Genomic DNA, 22,927 nt, shown 5'->3' on the forward strand with positions numbered 1-22,927 from the left:
TTTGTGGGTTTTTTTTGTACACAGGATTTGCTTTCCTCAATTCTGTATCTACGCTACGACTATACACTGACAGACCTTTACACATTTTGAGCAGAAGACAATTTTGTTTCATAAGATCAATTCTATTATTAAAAGGACCCTCAAAGAAGGAATCACTGGTTTATGTTTTGTTTTCAGGGCTTTTGTGGCATTTGTGAAATAGCAAGACAAAGAGGACGGTTCAAATAGGTAGCAGAAGATCCCACAAGCAATCCGTCGATTGCCTATTTTGACATTATCTAAAAGTTCCATCCAAGTATAAGCAAAGGCTCCTGTGGATACACTCAAAAGTAATAACTATAAAAGTGCATAACAGAGATATGATTTACCTGTCATCTGCATTTTTTGCCAAATTGGGACCTAAAATTTGCCAAAATTTGCCCAAAAAAAACCCCCAAAATTTGCCAAGAAATTTGCGGAGGAAAACTAAGCGTTTCAGTAAAAATTAACACGCGATACAGAAAAAAAATTTATAAAAGACAATTTATTACATTTAAGGACTTGAGAAATGAAATGACTGTGATTAGCGTTGTTACAAAGATTTTAAAGGATCATTATCCGTAGAGAGTAGCTTCCCTTGGTTTGGGCCCAGGCAAAGCTGCAACATTTCTCAAGTTTCGCACTTTTTTTTTCGTTATTTTGTTTCCGCTTCTTTTTTTTTCCCAAAAATTTGCACGCGATTTGCCAATTTTCCCAAAATTTGCCACGATTTGCCAATTTTGGGAAATTTGCCAAAATTTGCGGATCGCCCTGATACATGTATTTGCGGCCGCAAATTGCCATTTGCGGCCGCAAAAATTGCAGATGACAGATTTACAAGGAAAAAATACCATCTCTCAAAAAAGGTACTATACTGTCTCCCTCTCAGCTAAAGATACTCTGCGAGGACAGGAAAAAAATCGATCAATGTCAATCCAGAGCAAAGACAGGGAGCAACAACATGGAAAGGGAAAACAGATATGGGGGATAGAAGACACAGCAAGTGACCTCTCTTTCAACCTTGGGAGGTCAGAAGACCCCACCACGAAGTCACTGGTTTAGGAATTTTGGACAAGTTGGGACTTATTAAAATCAATTAATATATGAAGTAAAACATCTCCAGTCAAAATGTAAAAAGCTGTTTTGTCAAGTATATCAGACTAGTCAAACACGATCTCCAAATAAAGTGCTTATGACTGAAAGACTACCTCACCAGCAATTGAAGGTTTTTTTTGTTTTTTTTGTTTGTTGCTTTAGGTCTCTTCCAACACAATTGAGGTTATATGAGAGACCGCTGAAACAAAAAAACAAGCAATCTAACAAAAATAGTACAAATGTAAATCAAAATCATAACCTAAAGATATCATAAGCTAAATTATAAATAACCAAGAACAAACAGACAGAAGATTTACAGAAAAAAAAATATCCCCTGTCAAAAATACAATCACAAACCAAAGAAGCAGGATAGGCTAGTAAAGAGAAGAAGAAACGACATCACTATCGGATTGTACACCCATGCGAACATCATAGGTATATGATTCAAGGGTGATGCTCCCATCCAACCACCCGCCAATTGAAGGTTCAAAGTGAAACAAATACTATAATTAATTGAGCACTTGAAGTCATAAACAATATGGAATGCTTTTAACATGCTTTACCAAAAATGAAAAGAGGAGAAAGAAAAAATATTGAGACACATTCAACACTAACATTACATAAATCGATATCCATTAATTTTACAACAAAATTCAGTTCATCACCCTCATCACAAGTCGCATACCAATAAGATGTGAATTGACACCGCGTCTAAATACCATTTGTAATTTCTTATAAATTTAATAATCACAGATACCTTAAGTTTAACCCTTAAAAGATGGGCTTTGATTTTACTTTTACTTGACATGATACACAGACCTGCCAACTGTTCAAAATGCAAAATAGGAAATCTTAGAGTAGTCAAACCTGAGCCTGCCACATTGACAACCAACAACGAATTCAACGGGCAAATAAAAGAAAATAATTTACAATAACAGGACTATTTTGTAGAGTATGTATTTGTTTTGTTTTGTTATTCACTTTAGAATACTGTTCTTATAAGATGATGTCATCCTGGAGCTATAACCAGATCTAAGTCAAAAGAATACTGAAAAAGGAGACACCATATAACATATTATAATATCAAACAAAACCATAATTAAATTATAATACCATATTTTTCAAATGTCCTTTATCAGTTTTATTAACATTCTCTTTTTAAAATAATTTGAAAAAATATATCTGTAATTAGAACAGGCCAACCAGATCAGGAAGTTCCCGATCAAACATATCGGGAAGGTTGGCATAACTGTGATATCTTAGCATTTAAACCAAGTGAGCCGAAACAAGATGTGACCTATGCTTCATGGAAGCCAGAGTCGCATGATCGTTCCTACTCTCTTGGTGAAAACCAAGAAAGATGTCATGTCAAGTGAGTAAAATTGAACCCTGCATATTGAAGAGTTGATAATGCTAATACAAAGACTGCTCGTCACAAGTAATGGATGAGAACACCAGAACTCAAATGACCTTACACTAAGATTTGTTTTAAACACTCAATTTTACATTGATAATTGAAGATTCATCACAATCGCATTAGTTAAGAGAGGGGGGGGGGGGGGGAAGCTCTGGAGAAAGGGAATTCTACAAAAGTCTGGACAATTAACCTGAAACAGAAGGGAAAAAAAATTAATTAAAAACTAGCAACTATTTTTCACTTCAATCAGATTGTCACATCACACTTCTTTCAATCATGTGACTATTTTGTTTCCTTCCCTTGTATAACGATTCAAATTTTCACAATAAATACTTCAAATTCTTCACAATAACAATTATATAAATAAATCAAATATATACAAAATCATTATTGTTATCAATCAATCGAGCATGAATTCAGTTTGAAATATCAAACATTGACATGGGTTTGAAAACTTGACTGAAAAATAGCAAAATATCTCAAATTAATTTAAGTTATTCATTTCCAACATTATGCAATATAAATATGATGTATATTTTATATACAAAAGCATGTTTGCCAATCGACGTAAGGTAATATAATATTCTTAACTTACATGCAAAATGCACCCAGGCCAATAACTCTAAATATTGTAAATCATTGGAGGAATGAAAGGGGGGGAAAGGAGCAACTATGTCAGAAAACATTTCATTAACAGAAATTGTTGTACCACAGTATCTCACAGCGGTACGGTCTTTGCCTCGTAGCAGAAAAGTACCGAGTTAGATTACCCACTGCGCTGTGTGGGCTTAAGCGAGTCACCTCGCCCTAGCTCACTTTGCGGTGCTGCACTGCTTGGAAAAGACCATAAACACAAAGTTCCCGTTGGGCATGAATAAAGGGAATTTTATGTTGGTTGTTTTTTTAAATTATCGAATCAGCTGTCCTATTTTAGAATGTTTTTCAAGAGTAGAAATTGTTTAAAATGGTAACTTCCACTGCAGATGAAACTTTGTAAATGGAAACTTCAAGGTTTTTTTTTTTTTGTTCCTCTCTAATTTCACTCCACCGTAACGTTATCATGAAATTATTTTAATAGCTAGGTCATTATTTCTCCCTGCTTTTAATCATGCTATATTTCATTATTAAATCATAAAGCATGTTTTATATGATTCTTTCTTTTTTTAAATATATCTTTTTACATGATAAGATACATTATTCCAATTATTAACTTCGACCTTTTAAAAACCTTTGTCTAATCACCTACCATCATTATAATGCTTTTGACTTTGAGAATATAAGCGTGTAACAAATATTTTTGGCTCAAAACAAGTCCTAGGAAAAATTAAAATGTTTTGCTCAGTAAAAGTAGCCAAAGCCTTTCGTTCTGATAAAAAAAAAATAATGTTGCTCAGGACGATGAAAATAATAACCTACCTTAACTCATATTTCAATATCAGCCTTGATGTAATAATTTATCAAAAATATGACAATATAACTAATGGAGAGAGAGAGAGAGAGAGAGAGAGAGAGAGAGAGAGAGAGAGAGAGAGAGAGAGAGAGAGAGAGAGAGAATCATCATTGGATTCTCAAAACTAATAAGATTGCAGTAAAATTACTTAGAATAAATCCATATTTATTCAAAATTTGCAAGCAGTCCAAATAAAGTAGACATTAAAGAAGTCCAGTTTTTAATTACGTTTCTTTTAATATTTTTTGTTTTTTTACTTAAAAATAAAAGCTTATTAAACAACGAAGTTAATAGCGAAAAAAATAAGACTTCAATAACAGAAATGGTCGACATTTGAATGAGCTTCAAACAATATTGGGAGGGAATTTTTATAAGGTGTTGCAATAAATACTCAAACATGAACTAAATTGCTGCTAATATCAATTGAGAGAAGAGGCAATAAAATTGTTTCTAATCTTGATCAAAGAAAAATAAATCAATTGATAACAAGGCAACATTTCTTCATCATTTGAACTGGTTGAAAAACGTATATTCTGTAGCCATTGTGCAACAAATAAAAAAAAATGTTTTTATATATATATATAAAATTTGCAATGATTGTTCAAATCAATTATTAATTTTCGTGCATAAATATATTCTGCCATAACAGAATTTATAATACAGTGAAATGCACAAGTCAATTATCGAGTAAAAAATGATTATCATTTTCATGAGGCCAAGCAAAATCAATTGCTTTCAAATACACAAATCTACCTTGAAACATCATAGCAAAGCTATCAATCACACTTTTACTCGTATAATAAAAAAAAAATTGAATTAATTGACACAATAAGTCATTTTACATCAAATTCGCAATGCATGAGCCTTAATTTTTTTAAAATTATACCTACATCACAGCTTTCATGTTTCAGCCTCTCATATTGCTGTACATAAATACTTATGAATAAAAAAAGACAAAACCATTAACCAGACTGTTTAAACACTATTATCTTCCTTGCCTTAACCTGACCTATGATTCTACTATTACAACAGATTAAGTCATTATAAACTTATGAACACTTAATCCCAATTCCATTTTCTCATCCTTGAGCAAAAGACAGGGGGGAAAATATTACAAATAACATATCCATGGCCCATAGCAAGTTTTGTTTCTTTTTTTTTTCTCCAAAACACTGGAACAGCTTTCAAATTTTGACTTAAGATATTACAGCCGTAGACTAACAAAACACTGTTTTGCATTTGAGTCAAAAATGTTTTTGTTTTTTTTTAAACTTCAAATAGCATTAAGACCACACAACACCAAAGATTTCTGTAAAGTCTCAGATTTAAGAATTATTGACAAGATGAACATAATCTAAAGTCATCAATATTTGAAGTTATAAAAAATGTTTTGATGATGTACGACAAAATAATAGCAAATGCAATTGTAACACCACTCTCTACAAAGTCCAATCTTGCACACTTACCATTTTCTCAAATGATTCAACATTTTTAAAGCAAAATTATTAAAATAATAAAAATATCATTCACAGTGCATAAACAAGATTTTTCTTGTTTAGATTTTAGAATAAAATCTCTTTGTCCTTAGTCTTTTCTGAGACGAAAGAGGTAAACCTTCTCAAAAACTTGGGATATTCTCTTTTGTAAACAGCACGCAAAACTGAGGCAGGAGCCCATCCACCGGGGTTGACTGATTGAGATAAAAAAAATTAAAGAAAAGAAAAATGAAAAAGAAATTGTAAGTATTAAATACTGAAAAATAATACAAGGTCTAATTATCTGCAACTGGTCAGTTCTGAAAGGACCCTCAGAGCTGTAAGGACCATGACACATACATTTTACTTTTATCTGGAGCTTTGAACTGACAGGAGCAACTCTTATCTTTGGATATGATACCAGCCTACAATGCATGCTTTCTGCCCGATCAAACTTATACCCAGCTATCTTATCAAAGTGGGTGGACTTTTCTAGGTCAGTTAAAAAAAAAAAAAAAATGAATTGTATTGGGTGAGAGTCTAAGTCTTAAAACCTCTAAATGTATTCAGGTCAAAGGTTTTTGACACAAGCATATTCAAGTGTTTGCTCTCTTACTATATATATAAAGGACCAAAAATAAAAATTATAAAGGATAAAAATTACTTCATCTCTTTCAAAACTAAAGGAATTCAATAACAAAAATGAAAAAAAAAAAACCATCATGGTCATGTTAAAGACAATACTACTTTACCTTCAGCAGTGTAGGTAATTTTGCATGTGATGTCATTCCTGGTGATATTGCCATCGGCTGGAGGTTTGATGATTGTCTCACAAATCAATGCCACATTCATGGTGATGCGCACATACTTATTAGAGGGCTGGACAGATAAAAATTATACAATGCAACTATGTGGCCTAACTTGACTACACGTCTTCAGTTTTAAGCTATTTCATTGATCTTTTTGAGATATTTTAATAATTTAATGACACATCCGTCAAATTGGAATTATAGAAATTCTTTGTTTTTAAAATAAACATACAAACTTCACATTTTAGAACATTCAAACTTGATCACTTAAATAAAAAAAATTGTATTTGATTTCATAGTCTTAATGTTGCAAATATTATGAGAAGTTATCTGATCTGTGTTGACGGTGCTAGCCACATTACCAAAGTAACATTAACACAGCGCATAGTTGAGTCCTTGGAAAAGGCTCTTTACTCACATTTTACTCACATTTGAGCAGCGTGGCTCAGCGGTACGATCTTTGCTTCGTACCCGAAAGGTACCGAGATCGATCACTTGCCGCTGCGCTGTGTGACCTTGAGCAAGTCACCCCGCCCTAGCTCAATTCGTAGCGTTGCACTGCGGCTGATGCCTGGGTTATTCCAGTCTTCCCTTGGAATAGACCAGAGAGACAAATTTCCCCTATGGGATGAATAAAGGGAATTTTATTTTATTTTTATCTTATTTCATGTCCCGTCCTACGTGTTAAATGTTGTTGTTGGCCAGGGATCACTTGTAAAATGCTTTGAGCATGTTTAGTGGATATTGCCCTATATAATGACAAATTAAAACGACAAAAAATTCCTTCCGAGTATAAACAAGTAATATCAATCACCTAGACAATATTAGAGCAATTTTAAAAATATCAATCAAGCTGAGCATTTGCCATCACAAACTGATCTCAGTACACAGTCCCAAATCAAAAATAATTAATTAAACTGATTCAATCATAAAGTTCATAAATCTTATTTTTTCATAACATCGTTTTTTTTCATAATTGAAATTTAAAACTATTTGCTTGCTTTACAATACACCTAGACTCTAGTGAATTTAACACTGTTTTTTGTTGTTTGCTTGGTTTGTCATTTGTTAAAAGATTTTTATCCCTATGAGGATAAGTGTGTCTTTGAGTGATGGTAATAAGTACCACTCTAAATAACTGTAACAGTGCCTTTTATATTTAATACATACTATGACTCAGTTAATAAACATTTTGGTAACAACAAACATCATTTTTAAAAATTCTAAATCAAATATAAAAACTCCCCCAGTTTCCGTGATACAAATTTCAAAATATAAAAATCATCCTCGAAGAAATTAAGATGAAAGCAACTTTATATTGCAAAACCAAAATCATCCTGTCTGTTGCATGTTACAAAATTTAACTGATATATCTTATCGTTAATTCTAAACAAACATCAAACTGCATGATCCACATGTTGCTGAAGTATGAATGGAAGCTTTTTGGCACAAAGAAAGAAAAAATCAAATCATCAAAGATAAAAAAGTTCCCAGTTTCCATGATACAAATTTCAAAATATAAAAATCATCTTCAAAGAAAATAATATGAAAGCAACTTTATATTGCATAACCAGAATCACCCTGGTTGTTACATGTTACAAATATTAACTGTTAAATCTTATCGTTAATTTTAAACAAACATCTTACCGGGCAATCATTGTGGTCACATGAGTAATTGACAACAATCCAACTATCAGGCCCCTCATCATTGCTTTTGTCCATATGTCTGATGTGAGACCAAAAGCAGGCATCACGCTGTGATGTTGGCCACACTCTTTTTATGACATTGTTACTGATAAATGTGTCCTCTGACAGCCATTCAACAATTCGACTGAACTCCAGAGTAGCTAGAGATGAAGTATGAGGACAACTAGTTAAGATATTCATTAAAGTGGCAATGATTGTCAAAAGTATTAAACATAGCAGCCAACTTTTCAAAGAGCTAAAACAGGACACCTTAACATACTATACTGTCATGACCCAAAACAGCGGTACATTTGGATTACTATATATTATAATATGGATCTAGAGCCTTTTCTGTTCCATGTTTTAATTTGCTAGTCAAAAATAGCATAATTTTAGGACATGCAAGAGTCATTCTCAGACATTAAAAAAAGTCCAATCTTGTTTTTCTCTAGATTGCCAAATCAGGAGAGATGGCTGCTACTATTGAAATTTACAATATCAATATCATTATCAATTTCAACATATTAATCCTTTGTGTTCAAACATGAAAACTATGAACAACAGAGAAAATAGAACACAGCAATCATGATTATGTAGGAATACTTTGAAGATTAAAAAATAATTATGAAGTAATTACATTGAAAGAAAAGAGATAACTTATAATAACAAGAGTGCATACAAGCGTGTATAAATTAAATATTTAGTGTTAAATTATTAAATTATAAGAAATCAAATCACCAAATTACCAAAAGATTTAAAGAACTAAAAGCTGCATTTGGAAAGAAAGCAAAACCCAAAGAGTTTTGAGGCTTTTTTAAGCTCAGTACTTTATTCAAGAGAAAGATATAAATAGCATTTTTTATGTTTGAAATGAAACGTTTTGCTTACCTTCCCATTCCATTCTGGTGTCAAATGCCCAAAAGTAGTGGCATACCTCATGCCCTGTGATACCCTAGGACAAAAAATAAAACATCTTGATTTATTCCACATTAATCATTTGCACAAGTCATAAAATACAGTCCTTCATCAACAATTGTATGAGACGAACACTACAAATTAAATGGCATGACAAAATTAGAAATACAGATCTATGGGAAATGACAGGCAAAAAAAATAGAGGTAGAAATTAAGAAGAGATGGAAATGGCTGGACCACACCCTGAAAAGGCATGCAACAAATATTATCAGGCAATCTCGTACATGGAACCTGCAGGGAATGAGGATGAGAGGGCAGCCTAAGAATAGCTGGAGGTGGGCATTGGTGGAGGATCTAAAAACTGAAGGCTTAACATAAAGAGATGCTGAGATGGCAAAAAGCCGGACAAGTTTGAGGGCAATGTCGATGGGCTAGGCTCCAGCCAGAGTGAAGAGCCTCCTAAGTAAGTAATCATTTGCTAATTTTGTTATTTATGCTAATATTAAAACACATAAACTGCTTAAGCCCATATGTGATTGAGTAAAAAGAGATGGATAATATTACTGTCATTGGTCCACTGTTGACATAGTAGATTGAATACCAATCTGGCTTGTAAAAATAATTACACTATATTAGTGCTTCATGAAAAAACAATAAGATCAGATTATCATCATCATAAAAAGAGAAAATGGTCAAAAAGTAAAACATTAACAAGATGTACCTTGGATATAACTCTACTTGGACACAAATAGCGCATTTCTATGAACAAAACAGGAATTACCTTTACAGTACAAACTGCTTTCATGGGGTCAATTGGTACACCATCTTCTTCCAGTTCACGTTTGAAAACTTTCAAATCTCCTTGGTCGACAATACAGCTCCAGTCATCTTTTTCCTCTGCTGGCTCCACAAGGAGTCTGCGTAAATGGTTGCTCACCACTTCATTTACCTTTGAAATGAAATGAAAATTCAAGAAAAGTATTCAAACAACGTACTACACAGTATAGCATTCATTAAATGAAAGGTTAAAGGCACGTGACAAATTCAATTAATCTAAACTTTATTACTTTGCTTTTTATTGTTTTCAATTTAACTTTGTTTGAGAAACTGATAAAAGAGATAGAAAGCACTTAGTATATAATGTTTTGTCTTCACTTAGGTATGTTTGAACAACTTGAAAAATCCAACCAATTGAATGATAATGGTTTTACTTAGTGACAAGAAACCATGCTGATAGTCATAAGCTGTTAGTTATCATCTTAACACTATTAGGAACTTCAATTAATGTTAATTTATAGTAGTCTAAATAACTCATAACTCAATTCTTAACACATGAACAAAACAAACTAACTTCTCCATAAAACGGATTTGATGGGGCAAGACTCGAGTTATCCGGCCGTGACGGTGAATCAACATTCTTTTTCTGTGAATACAATAAAAAGAAGGGCACTGAAAAGTACTGTCCACAGAAGGTGAAATAATTGTTAAATTAGTATTCAATTCAATGTTTTACATTAGTTCACTTCATATTCGAGTCATATTCATCAAAACAATGTTTGATATTGTGACATTAATAATCTATAAAACTTACCTTTTCTTCCTCCTTTTCTAATTTGTCCAGAGTTGCATCAACAGCATCATAAAATTCATCCTCTGTAATCATACAGTGAGGTCCTTCCTGTTTTACAAAGGAATAGAAAAAGACCAAAATTAAATGTCTTCCTATTCACAAACTTTTGTGTTGCTCTACTTCAAACAACGATACAAACATAATTTATAGAAAAATTATTAAATTACTTAGGTCCTGAAAAGGTAAAAGTGAATGCCCCTTTATTCAATTTAAATGTTTTGTTATCATTGGCATAATATTAAAAAGGTAACAATACAGAAAGAAATTCACTAAAATACGTTTACATTACCTCATAATCGGGCCCTCCAACAATAACTTTCTTGTTTTTATCTGACATCAATGTCTTGTAGGCATCTTCAAACTTCCTACGTTTTTCCACCTCCTGAAGAAAATTTATATTAAGGTGAATTGGTTTTAATATCCCTATATAACATGAACCTAAAACTATTTTTAAATATAATAAAATCTACCAACAACAACAGATTACAACACTATATGCCAAGTTTAATAAAGATTAAGACATTGACATGTCAAAACACAGAAAATTTAGCTGAAAAATTTTAGAAATTTCAACTACGAGATAAGAAAATATACTTCAATGTTATGCCTAGCAAACTAGCAGACATAAGGCAAAATACATGTAAATAGAAAAGGAATTTTGTAGTTAATTAAAAGATTAATCTAAGAGGGATACCAACTCTGTCCATTCTCTTCTTCCATGCCTCCTCACGTTGACCCATCAGTTCAATACAATGTGACAGGGTCGCTATGATACCCGCTGTAGTAGCTTTAAAGGTAAAAGCTTCTCCTTTGAAATCAACTGCATGACCCCCATGTTGCTGAAGTATGGAAGCTATTTGGCACAAAGAAAAAAAAATATTAAGAGAATGAAGTGTGTTAGTCAGCAATCAGTTTATTTTCTGTTGCCTTTATTCTGTCACAAACATTGATAAAACTTGGGAGCAAAATTTTTTTAAGACAAATATTAAAAAATTGTGAAGCAAGTTTGAAATGAAAATAGAATAGCCAATGGATTAATTTTTCAAAATTTACTTAAATGTCAAGAGCTTATACTTAATAGATGCTTGCTTAGAATGATTAACAAAAGCTATGATGCATGCAATAATTTGTGGCGTAATTATTTTTTTTTTATAGGATCAAAAAAGATGGTAGTCCATTATTAATTTATTTTTTTTAAATAACCATGAGATCAACCCCATTTCTGCAGTGATATAAATAGGATGGATCACGACTACATTTCAAAGGATGTTAGTACTTGTATACCACAAAATTCTGGATGTGAGAATCAAAAATAGAAAGACTATGGAATGAGTATAAGCAAAACATATATGGAAAAACAAAATAAGCTGGCTATCAAGGGAAAACAGACAGTCAAAGAAATAAAATCAAAACCCTGCGTACATAATAAAAATTGTATTGAAAAAAGGTAGACCAAGTAATAATTAGATTACAAAACGTAAGATTTGAGACGAGAGAGAGAGAGAGAGAGAGAGAGAGAGAGAGAGAGAGAGAGAGAGAGAGAGAGAGAGAGAGAGAGAGGAGAGAGAGAGAGAGAGAGAGAGAGAGAGAGAGAGAGAGAGAGAGAGAGAGAGAGAGAGAGAGAGAGAGAGAGAGAAAGAGAGAGAGAGAGAGAGAGAGAGAGAGAGAGAGAGAGAGAGAGAGATCGAGAGCAGACAAAGGGGAAGAAATTTACTTCTAGTTCTTAGTAACCCTCAAAAGGTGAGGTTTAAATTGTCTTAACCTGCCAATAGTTCTTATTGCTTTCACCAAGAGAGCAGTTACATCATTCAGAAGCATGTCACAACATTTCTACAGCTCTTTTGGTGAAAATGGTATGATATGTCAGATTACGAGAAAAAAATTATCCAGTTTTCCTTCAGTAAAAATAGCATCAAAATTTACCTAAATCTTTTCCCCTCAATTCTTCTGGTCTGTGAGAGTGGATATCAAGACTGTCCAGGTCTTCATCCAAATAGTCTGATTCTGTTACTGTAAACACAATAAATTTTGAAATTTAAAAACAGATGTTCTCCCTATTAGAGCATGACAGATTAATTTTTATAAAAATAATTGTCATTATAAAAATGTTATATTCACACAAATTACAAATTTTCAAATATTTTGTTCAACTACTGCCGAGAAAAGGTTAAAACAGATATATTTTAAAAGTTGTAAATCATATTGAAGGCACATTTCAACTATTTTAAAACATTTGTACAGCACCACATCTCCAAAAAAAATTAAGCGTCAGGAAAATACTGCGTAATGAAAAACTTCTTTTAATAAAATAATCTTTAAAAATGACTGCACTCTATTAATCGCACTCTCAATTGTTTTTCACTAACCCAGAAGATTCCACAGGTGTTCGATTGGAACTGATCAGGAGATTGTGCAGGCTATGGGAGCACAGTAATATCCTTCTCTTCAAGCTGTATGTGGTCGAGCATTGTCTTGTTAGAAGATGGAGACATGTGTATTTTGATTTTCCAAGATTTCAAACAGGTTTTGTTCGCAATTCAGGTTCCCATTGATGATCACAAGAGGGATTTCCATATGCGCATTGATGGCACCTCATGCCATAACACTGTCTCCTCCATGAAGACTGAATGTCGACAATGTTTTCATCCTCAAAACGAGTATAAACACGTCTCCAAAGAAATAAACATCAATATGATGATGAAACGTTGAAACGACTTACATTACTGAAGAGGACTGATTTTCAATGTGATTGATACCATCTGCAAAGATGCATATGGTCTTGTGTAAGGACATATCCTGAATAAGGCCTTCGACTTTCAAACCGGTTTCTTTCAGGCATCTCATAACTGTCTCTTGGCAAATGTTATATTTACTTGCCACTGCAGTTGTTGAGCAGAAAGGATTTCCTAAAATGATGGAAGAATTTCAGTGTCTTGTCGCTCAATCGTCCAGTGGCATTTATTGATCCAGCAACATCAACTCGATGAAGTAGAGAACAATGTTGCTGTGATTACAACCAAGGTGATTGCTGATTTCTTGCCGGCCATTCTCATTCTAAATGCCTGGTTCCTCTGTGTCTCAGATAGTTTGGTGGTGGTCCAACCCTGATGCAGCATGTTTGAGGATTTTTAAAGTAGAATTTTCGCTTTTAAGCACAATTTTTGGTGAACTTCATCATGTCATATCGACTTGGAAACATTTATAGTGATGCACTGAATCAAAGCATAAACTTATCTACTGATCTGGTCATTTCCATTGGGTAATTCCTCGATATTCTCACGTTTTCATCAATTTGTAGTCTTAATTTTTGAGCAGGTTGTTATGTTTGGCTATGTGCATTTCAATTAATAAAAAATATGTAGTGTTCCATATCAATGCAAAGGTAATTGAATGGACTTCACTGCGATTTTAAGTTTCTTTGTATTGAATGCACAGTTAAATTCATGGTGCAGTTTCAGTGTAGCACAATATAGATTGAGCAATAACTTAAATTTTGGCTGAAAAATACTGTAATAAATATAAAACTAATTATTGAAAAAAAGTATGGTCATGACTATTACTCTAAATAAAAGTAACCCAAATTATGAAATGGTTGACTCACAATCATGAACAGCTCCATGCTGGACTGCGGATGCACAAGAGTCAAAATAACTCTGGAGGGTGTCTATTTGACGACATAAGATGTCTCGGAATGTCTCCATTTCTGCCAGCTTTTCTTTCAAACCTCTTCCCCTCTGAAAAAATAGATAATAGTAAAAATTATTGAACTAGAATATCTGACATAAAAAAGCAAAAACAGTGATCAAATCTTAATATTCAAATTTGATGAAAACAGGAATTAATATATAACATGGCAAACACTACATATTGACATTTGCTCTTCCAGTTATAAACTGTTGTGCAGGTATGCTAAGCAGTACAACAGAACATCAAAATGAGAGTGGAATTCCAGACCAAAACCATTAAATATCTGTAAATATATCATATTTTTCTCATGGCACAAATATCCAAATTTCATAATTTGAATGAAAAAACAAACGCTCAAGTAATTTTGTGTCTGGATTACAATACTAGTGTCAATAATTGTTTTAATGGTTCAATTTCCATCTAATGTCACATAATATCTTACTGTCTTCAACAAAAGTAACAACGATGCGACTTGGACTTCAAAGACTCCAATTTTATCAAACCCACATTGTTGAAAATGGTTAGATGTGTCAGGAAGAACTATGTAACTGCTGCTTACCTTGAAAGATGAGGTTGAGGCTTGGGACAAGCTTGTACCTGATGTGAGAGAGAGCATTGAGCCATGTCTACGCAAGTTGTTTTCACTGCCATAACTTGAATCAGCCTGCTGTAGAATTGATGTAAATATTTGCATCTTTTAGTCATTCTAAAAAGTTCTTTGTTATAAACAAAAGGAATGATACTCAAGGATGGGAATAATCTTGACATGCTGTTCCAAGTAACTTTGAAAATCAAATGCAAGATTGTTGAGTAACTGAGGGGTATGGCATCTCAATTAGTAATACAACTGAGTAATAGTAATATTCATCAAGGTCATAGCCAGATTGGTAACAGACCTTTAAAATCAAGCCCCGGAGTTGTATCTTTAGGTGGTAAGGCACATAAGATGCATTGCCCCACTTGACTTAGGTGTAAATGAATACCTGGTTATAAGCAGTTACATATAATATGAAAATGTTAGTGCAAAAAGGTCGCCAAATAACAGTAACAGGCAACTTGTAATCCAAGAAATAGTTCAATTTGGCCTACTTAGGAAATAAAGAAAGCACCACGGGGTGCAACCCAACTTGAAACATGCAACTTAAAAAAAAAAAATGTTAATTTTGATTAAAAAACAAATTTCGAGAAAATATTGTTTAATACCCGATATGCATTATTTTCAGTCTTATTTATATGATTTCTCTTAAAATTTAAGTGGGGTTTGAATTGGTCATAAATCCATTTCTTAGCAAAGATAAGTCACATTGTCCTCTAAAACTTTGTTTAAAAATTCATATGTCTTGTAACAAAAAAATCCAACTTTGGCCAAATTTGGACCTCAGAAAAATCTGTTATTAAACCAAATCTGTAGAAATGACAGGTCTGTGCATCTCATAAATTTGCTGGTGAATACCCAACTTTTAATCACTGCTCTGATCAAAGTATGATTCAAAGCCACAGATTACAAACGGATGTTACATAGATTTGGTTTTTAATTGGTTCATCACATAAAAACATTATGCAAGGTTTTTTTAGGGTTTTCTCTCCACTGCTGTCCACATTATTCAAATATATAAATGCATGCACTGAGAATATAGGGACCTGGATGGATATTATAAACTGTAAGCCAATATCTCTGAAGTCCTGGAGTCTAAATCTTAAAGTCTGTAGTCTTGAGGTATGACACTCGCCTTCAAATCGAAAAGTCCAGGGTTCGAGTCCCACTCTCAGCAACACATAGTTGAGTCTTTGGAAAAGGCTCTTTGTTCAGATTCCTTAAAAGTGTACTGAGGAGTAAAACGAGTACCTGGCCGTTTATGCTGTCTCTGTCAGGAAAATGTAATATATCACCTAACAGGCCTCATGTCTCGTCCTAAATGTTAAGTGTTGCTTTTAGGGAACCCCTTGTAAAAGGGCTTTGAGCATATTTAGTGGATATCGCACTATATTAATACTCAGGGTTTGTTTTTTTTGCTCAATACTCTTTTTAATGAGACTATTTTACTGGTATGCCAACCTACCCGATGTAATTCGATTGCTTCGATCCAAGTGTGACGTTCCTCAGGTGATGAAGCCCTCAAGTACCACACACTGTCATTAACACTGACATCAAACCGACATTCATCAAACTGATGAGGCTGTGGGAATATATGTATTCTTTAAAGTTACAATTAAAATAATTTGAACACATTTTTGCATTATTCCTGTATCTGCTCACAAGGGATTTACATATTTTTTTCAACATGTTTCAGAAAATAGAAATAGAAAGAACAAGCTAGAAGTATTTGAAAACTTGAAAATCAAATCAAAGAACTTTCCTCACACTCACAGTAGCCTACACAAATTGTTGAATTTGATCTGACAGCAACAGAGATGGAAACTGAACAGTATCTTCCAGATAAAATCATCACCTATTAATAAACTAATTCAGACAGAAAAATGTTCTTTGTGGAGCGCACATGTAACATGTAAATTTATCTCTAAAAGTAAGGTAGGGTCTTAGCATATTAGATTTAGATATAAATTTAAAAGGAAATTGAAAGAAAAAATCAATAACAAAACATCCGCAATATTTCTCTAAAGTTGTGTTTTGTTTTTTTTTACAGATCCCCCTCAAAGCGCACAGAAATTTCCAGTTTACAACTTCCCTATGGACTAGGTGAACTAGGTGGTCACAACTTGGCTCCCACTGCTGTTGTTCATGACTAAACTCTCCATATAAAAGAGAGATGGTCCCCAGCAGACCATATACAGTCTCCAAAATACATCTAAAAACCTACTGCTTGTTACTTGTTCCAATTGTAATAACACGATATCTAGCCTACACTAGCCTACACGTCAACAAAGTCAAATGTATGATGGTAAAGCCAGTAAAGCTAGGGAGTTTAATAGAAATTCTAAATGTACCTCACACACTTGAAACCAATGTCATATGAAAGAGCTGGCAACACAGATTACAAAACAGTTTGAATTTTGTTTGTATCTTGATTAGAAATGTAGTTACGGCAGTTCAAAGTCTGAAATTTCAGACCGATTTTTACCCCAAAATTACCATTGCAAAGTTGTGACCGAAATCGCGTGATGTTAATAAAAAATGGTTAAAACAGTCAATATGGAGTTCTTATAATATATTGTATACCAAAATGTTCGTCTTATCGAGGACAATGCATTTACATTAATAAAGAGGAAGATAAACATTTCAAATTAACACATTATTACATAATATGACGCAAATGTTACATAATCAAAAACTCGGCTAGACGTAAGAAACAATTTGCTCTATCACTTTTGGATTTATCCCCAATATCTCATTGAAACAATTGCAAATAATTCCCCTCTTCTAATTAAACATAGAGAATAAAAAAGGGTTTGAGAGTATTTAAATGAAAAGATATAAACATGTTGTGTAATGTCATAATGAGTTTATTTTTACCTATGGCAATTTAATTGCATATAAATAAAATGGTAGATTGAAAAAGTTCAAATAAATTGAAACAGATTCCCTATTATACCTAATTAGAAGGAAAGTTCTGGCTTTTAATACTTTAAAAAATTCTGCTGAACCACTTTGGGTTTATTGCTATTACATCATTTGAACTGACAATTAATATAATTTTATCCCCCCACCCCTCCCCCCCTTCTCTCTCAATATATGGGGGTGTCAAAACTAATAGAACTTCTTACCATAATAATTATTAAGGCTAAGGCCTTTAGAATATGGATACAAATGATAAACATATCTAAACATATGGGAAAGAAACTTGATGACTTGATGGCAAAGTAAAATAAAATTAAATTAAAGCAATTGGTATTTTTAAAATATCGATATTATTAATATCGGATTTCACAAAGAGAAGAAATATACGAACTTTTAAAACAAAAACTATAAAAAGCCTATAAATAAAGTTGGAAAGTATGTATTCAAAATAAAAACATAGCAAATAATAGTACTGAAAATATTATGGACTAAATTTAACATAATACATAACTAAGTTTAAAATATCGATATGAATATCGATATCGTCCAGCAGCCATGATGAGAAGATAATGTAAACAAGGCATTTCGGCGCAGAGTTAAAAGGTGTCTGCGCATCGATATAGAGCCCTGAAATTTGGCATGAATAAAGTTTAGATGTTATTCTAAAAACAAGCGTTTAAATTTTAAAAACACACGCGGTAAATAAAAAAATAAATGCATTTGAAAATTGCCAAATTTTAACTTCATATAACTTCTGGAATTATCAATGGATTTTTCCTTAATTGGCACCATTTAAAAGGAAATTGAAAGACGAAAATAATGATATCAAAATATCTGCGATATACCTCTTTATAACGAAGTTATGCATCTTTAATTGAACCCCCCAAAACGCGAACGGCAATTTTCGGTCACAACTTTCCTATGGGCGAGTTGGGTCAAAATTTGACTGCCACTGCTGCTGTTCACTAAACTGCCTAGTAAAGCTCTTACTTAAAACCTGTTTAGACGGGGTAAAGCGCTATAACTATAATAAGAAAAGCCATTTTTTATTATTATCGAATTTATTATTACTTTAAACTTATTACTATTGCCAGGGCATCATTATAATTATAAATAATTCAAATTGAGAACGATATCTTATTCTTATGCTTTTACTTCTCTTACTACTCTTACACTTACTCTTTTTGATTGATTCTCCTTTTGTTTTAGACAATCAGACGTCAGAGTAATTGTGAAACTTACTGTGGATTAAGTCACGGAACACAAACTTATCAAGTAAGTAGGCTAAAACTACTAATATCCAGATAGGTTAGGGATACAACACAGACACACACACACTACAGTACAGAGACACAAGTCACAAGTAAGTGTAGTGTAAGTGCAAGTTGTGTCTGTATCCAATGAAGCTATGGGTTACAAAAACTTACAGATATTGTTGCTTTTAAAAGGGATACTGCCCCTCTACAACCGACTGCTGTCTCATCTTCAGACTTGTAATAGCTTATTGTACTGTCCTTCAGAACAATATATCTGTCTTGCCAACCATGGAGATAGTTTGTCCATTTGCACAGTGTTCCTTGCAACTCCGGCAATGGTTCGTCTTCGAAGTCGTCTTCATCGTCAGTCAGACTCAACACGTTGCCCTCCTCCGTCATATTATTTCGTTTGTGAGCCTTTAGCTCTTGTTTATCTTTGACTGATATCACTACTTTTAGCTCAGCAACTTATTTGTTTTCTTTCATCTCAGACCGAATGCTCCTCTATGTGCCTCTGCCATTTTGTCAATAAAAGCATAGTTTACGATGTTTCCCTTTTGGTACTACTTCCGGTGTCTTCCGGTCCCCGTAAAGATTCAACACCTAAATAATTTGTGGATTTGATTAATTTGATTAAAATAATATGCTTCTCTCATATTTACTTATTTCCGTTATAGATGTTTCAATTGTCTAGTTTAAATAGGTTATAGTCTATTTTAAATGATAATTTGAAACATAATTACAAGCGTAAATTAAGTTTTACTATGATTTCTCAATATTATTTAAATTCCACTTAACATCCCTAGGATATCAACTTTATTTCTAAAATTTGATCACAATTTTTGAAATCAGTATGTCTTTAAGCCTTAACTAAACTAATCAGTATAAAATGGATGTAAGGTGGATAAAGATAATAATGCTTGAGAGTCACGTGACATGTTTATTTCAAATTGAGAGATAATATCGGACTTTGAACTCATCAAAGTGTTTTCCTAAATGTACACCGTAAGCAGTCTTGGCCTTTGCATCGATGATCGATTCCTGACCTCTCCGATCGATTTCCACGCCCGTCCATTTTCATTCCAGTCAGCGAAATGAAGGTGTTCTGATTGAGTAAAGAAGGCGAAGAGGGAATAGGTGGCACTACGTGTTTGGTTGTAATTATGTTTTATTTCCATTTTTTTAGGGGGGGGGGAGGGGTAAGGGAGAGGTGTTTTGTTTTTATGTCTTTTATTTGTCTTATGTTATTTTGTTTAGTTTTCATCTTTTGTAATTTTTTTGTTTTTGTTTTGTTTTTGTTTTTTTATTGTCTTATTTATTTTTTTTTTGTTTGTTTTGTTTTCGTTGGGATTTGTTTTGTTTTTTTTTTTTGGTTGTCTTTCGTTGTTTTGTTTTTTTTTTTGTTTTTTGTTGTTTTTTTTTTTTTTGTTTTTTTGTTTTGTTTTTTTTTTCTTTTTGGTGTTTTATTGAGGGGTTTTTCATTTAACATTTTGTTGTCTTTTTGTGTTTTTATTTTTGTTTTTGTTTTATGGTTTGTTTGTCTGTTTGTTGTTGTTTTTTTATTTTTTTATTTTTTTATTTTATTTTTTGACGTTGTTGCTTTGCTTTGGTTTGTTTGTTTTGTTTTGTTATTGGTCTTGATATTGTTGGGGTTTTTTTGGGTTGTTTTTTTTGTTGTTTTTTTTCTTTGTTCTTTTTTTTTCAATTATTTTTTGTTTGTTTGCATGTTATGTTTTCAAAAATTCAGACAAGTGGATAGGGAAAATGTTTTCTGGCCAAAATTGCAAATGTCATGGAAAAAAAAAAAAGAAAAGGACTCAGTATTAATTGAAGGTGAGGAGAGGTGAGATATCATAATCAATAGATAACCGAAGTTGTCTTGTCAAAGTGTAAAAGCTGGTTCATGTCTGTTAAAGGTAGAGTTGACCCTCCCCAATCCAGAGAATGGATGTCAATTGATTTCTCAACTGGCATATGTGTCCCATAGCCTCAACCTGGTATTATATCGGAGTTAACCAGTACAACAACAAAAAAGTTGAATTAAAGCTAAAAAATCAAATACCATATCCATCTTTCTAAAACAGAAACAACAACAACAACAACAACAACAACAAAAAACAAAAACAGATAGACTCATCTCAAATCTGATGTTTACGGCCATAAATGCAATTTTCAATCTCTGAAGCATCCCGATTTTAATTATTTTTTTAAAAAGATTTTTATGCATTATTATGGTAACCAACCGCAATTTGAGAACTTCAAAAGCAAAATTAACTACTACAAACTAACCAGTGATAAAGAGGACAGTGTACGAGGATGAAATTTATAGTAGGCTACCAATCGAAAGTTGTATCCCTTAAAATTGGGTTTTGGTTGTGAATGATGAAGAAAGGTTTAGTGATTAGAGGAAAGAGGAGGAAGGGAGAGAAAAAAAATTATAGATTGATGGAAAAGAGAAACGGGGGGTGAGTGTGGGGTGATATATAGATATATATATATATATATATATATATATATATATATATATATATATATATATATATATATATATATGTATATATATATATATATATATATATATATATATATATATAGAGAGAGAGAGAGAGAGAGAGAGAGAGAGAGAGAGAGAGAGAGACGATGAAGGAAGAGCGAGGGGGAGGGTGAAAAGAAAATGTGTGTGGGGGAGGATGATTCGAGGGGGGAGGGGAGGGGGTATTTAACACAGTTAGTTAATAAATGATACCTTTCTTATTTCCCTACGTCCCCGTCCCCCTCCCCCCTCCTTTATCCTCTCACATTATAATATGTTGTCCTTTTTATCAACACCTCTTCCTCTATACAATTTTTTTCCTTCGTCTCAATCCTCACGTCAAGCCCCCCCCCCCCCCCCCGGCCACCCCCCCCCCCCCCTCCCTTTTTTTTTTTTTCTTCCAACAACTCCACATAATTTATTGTCATTATAATCTTCCCGTTTTCAATCATATCCTTTAACCACTTACGTCACACCTACCTACTTCTGTGTTTACATTTGTGACCCATCATCTCAAAACGGCATTATGTCGGGATGACCCAGAAGCTAAATACTAAATAGTAAAATCAAAGTCAAACTGGTCAAAAATATGAAATGTTGGTTTTTAGCATTCTTAAATATTATATTCATTCTCACAATAAAACATGTAAACTCAACCCAAGTTATATTTTTAGCCATAAATCAAATTATCTGCAACTTTGTCATCCCGATGTAATACCGTTTTGAGGCGATGAGTCACATTTAAAAAACCATGATATCGTTGAAGACATGTTGAATACTGAATTAGAGTATGTTTGGAAATTCAATGAAGATCATAACAGGTTAGAAGCAACTATAAGTGACAGGCGGGGGGGGGGGAGAGAGAGAGAGAGAGAGAGAGAGAGAGAGAGAGAGAGAGAGAGAGGGGTAGGACGTAGGATGTCCAATTAATTCCAGTTCCTCATTGTGGGTAATGATATTTAGGTCACGATAATGGATATAAGTGTTACTGGGTGGTCCATTCAATAAGGCAAGTGCCGGTGACAGGGGAAACAATGGGTGTATGCATAAAATCTAAATAAAGTACCGCATTTATTTCAAGAGTTAGGTCCCCTGTAGCTAGAGCTTGGGTTAAAAACGAGGGTCAGAGAGAGAGAGAGAGAGAGAGAGAGAGAGAGAGAGAGAGAGAGAGAGAGAGAGAGAGAGAGAGAGAGAGAGAGAGTTTAGGTTCTATTAACGCCTAAAGGCCTAAAGGTGTGTAAATTAAGAAGTTATATATAAAAGTATTTTATTGCTTGATAACTTTAATCTAATTCAGGCAATAAACACCAAATCTAATAATCACCCGAAGAATTATTGACTGACTACCCTGTGCAATTGCTGACTACTTACTTACTTACTTAGGCCGCCCCTTGGGGCGCCCAACATGAGCCACAAGTCTTCGCCATTCTGTCCTGTCC

The 22,927-nt window shown here is 33.2% G+C and overlaps 1 protein-coding gene across 2 annotated transcripts; it reads right to left on the minus strand.

Moving 5' to 3' along the window:
• Positions 1-1,083: 1,083 nt before the first annotated feature.
• LOC144964770 (ceramide transfer protein-like) lies at positions 1,084-19,510 on the minus strand. 2 transcript variants are annotated; one of them, XM_078899370.1, is made up of 14 exons: positions 19,127-19,510; positions 16,243-16,359; positions 14,742-14,849; positions 14,097-14,229; positions 12,419-12,505; positions 11,194-11,348; positions 10,785-10,877; positions 10,457-10,543; positions 10,217-10,288; positions 9,647-9,814; positions 8,839-8,902; positions 7,912-8,111; positions 6,208-6,334; positions 1,084-5,670 (listed from the first exon to the last, which is right to left on the minus strand). In XM_078899370.1, the coding sequence occupies exons 1-14, from the start codon at positions 19,352-19,354 to the stop codon at positions 5,543-5,545; spliced, it is 1,767 nt and encodes a 588-aa protein (XP_078755496.1). In that variant the 5' UTR covers positions 19,355-19,510; the 3' UTR covers positions 1,084-5,542. The 2 variants fall into 2 exon arrangements, with proteins under 2 accessions (XP_078755496.1, XP_078755497.1); XM_078899371.1 differs by having other exon boundaries at positions 14,742-14,846; positions 19,127-19,498.
• Positions 19,511-22,927: the final 3,417 nt, after the last annotated feature.

The sequence above is a fragment of the Berghia stephanieae genome, chromosome 2, assembly GCF_034508935.2.
Source record: "Berghia stephanieae isolate SIO BIC M18660-M18661 chromosome 2, UCSD_Bste_1.3, whole genome shotgun sequence".
NCBI classification, from domain to species: Eukaryota; Metazoa; Mollusca; class Gastropoda; order Nudibranchia; family Aeolidiidae; genus Berghia; species Berghia stephanieae.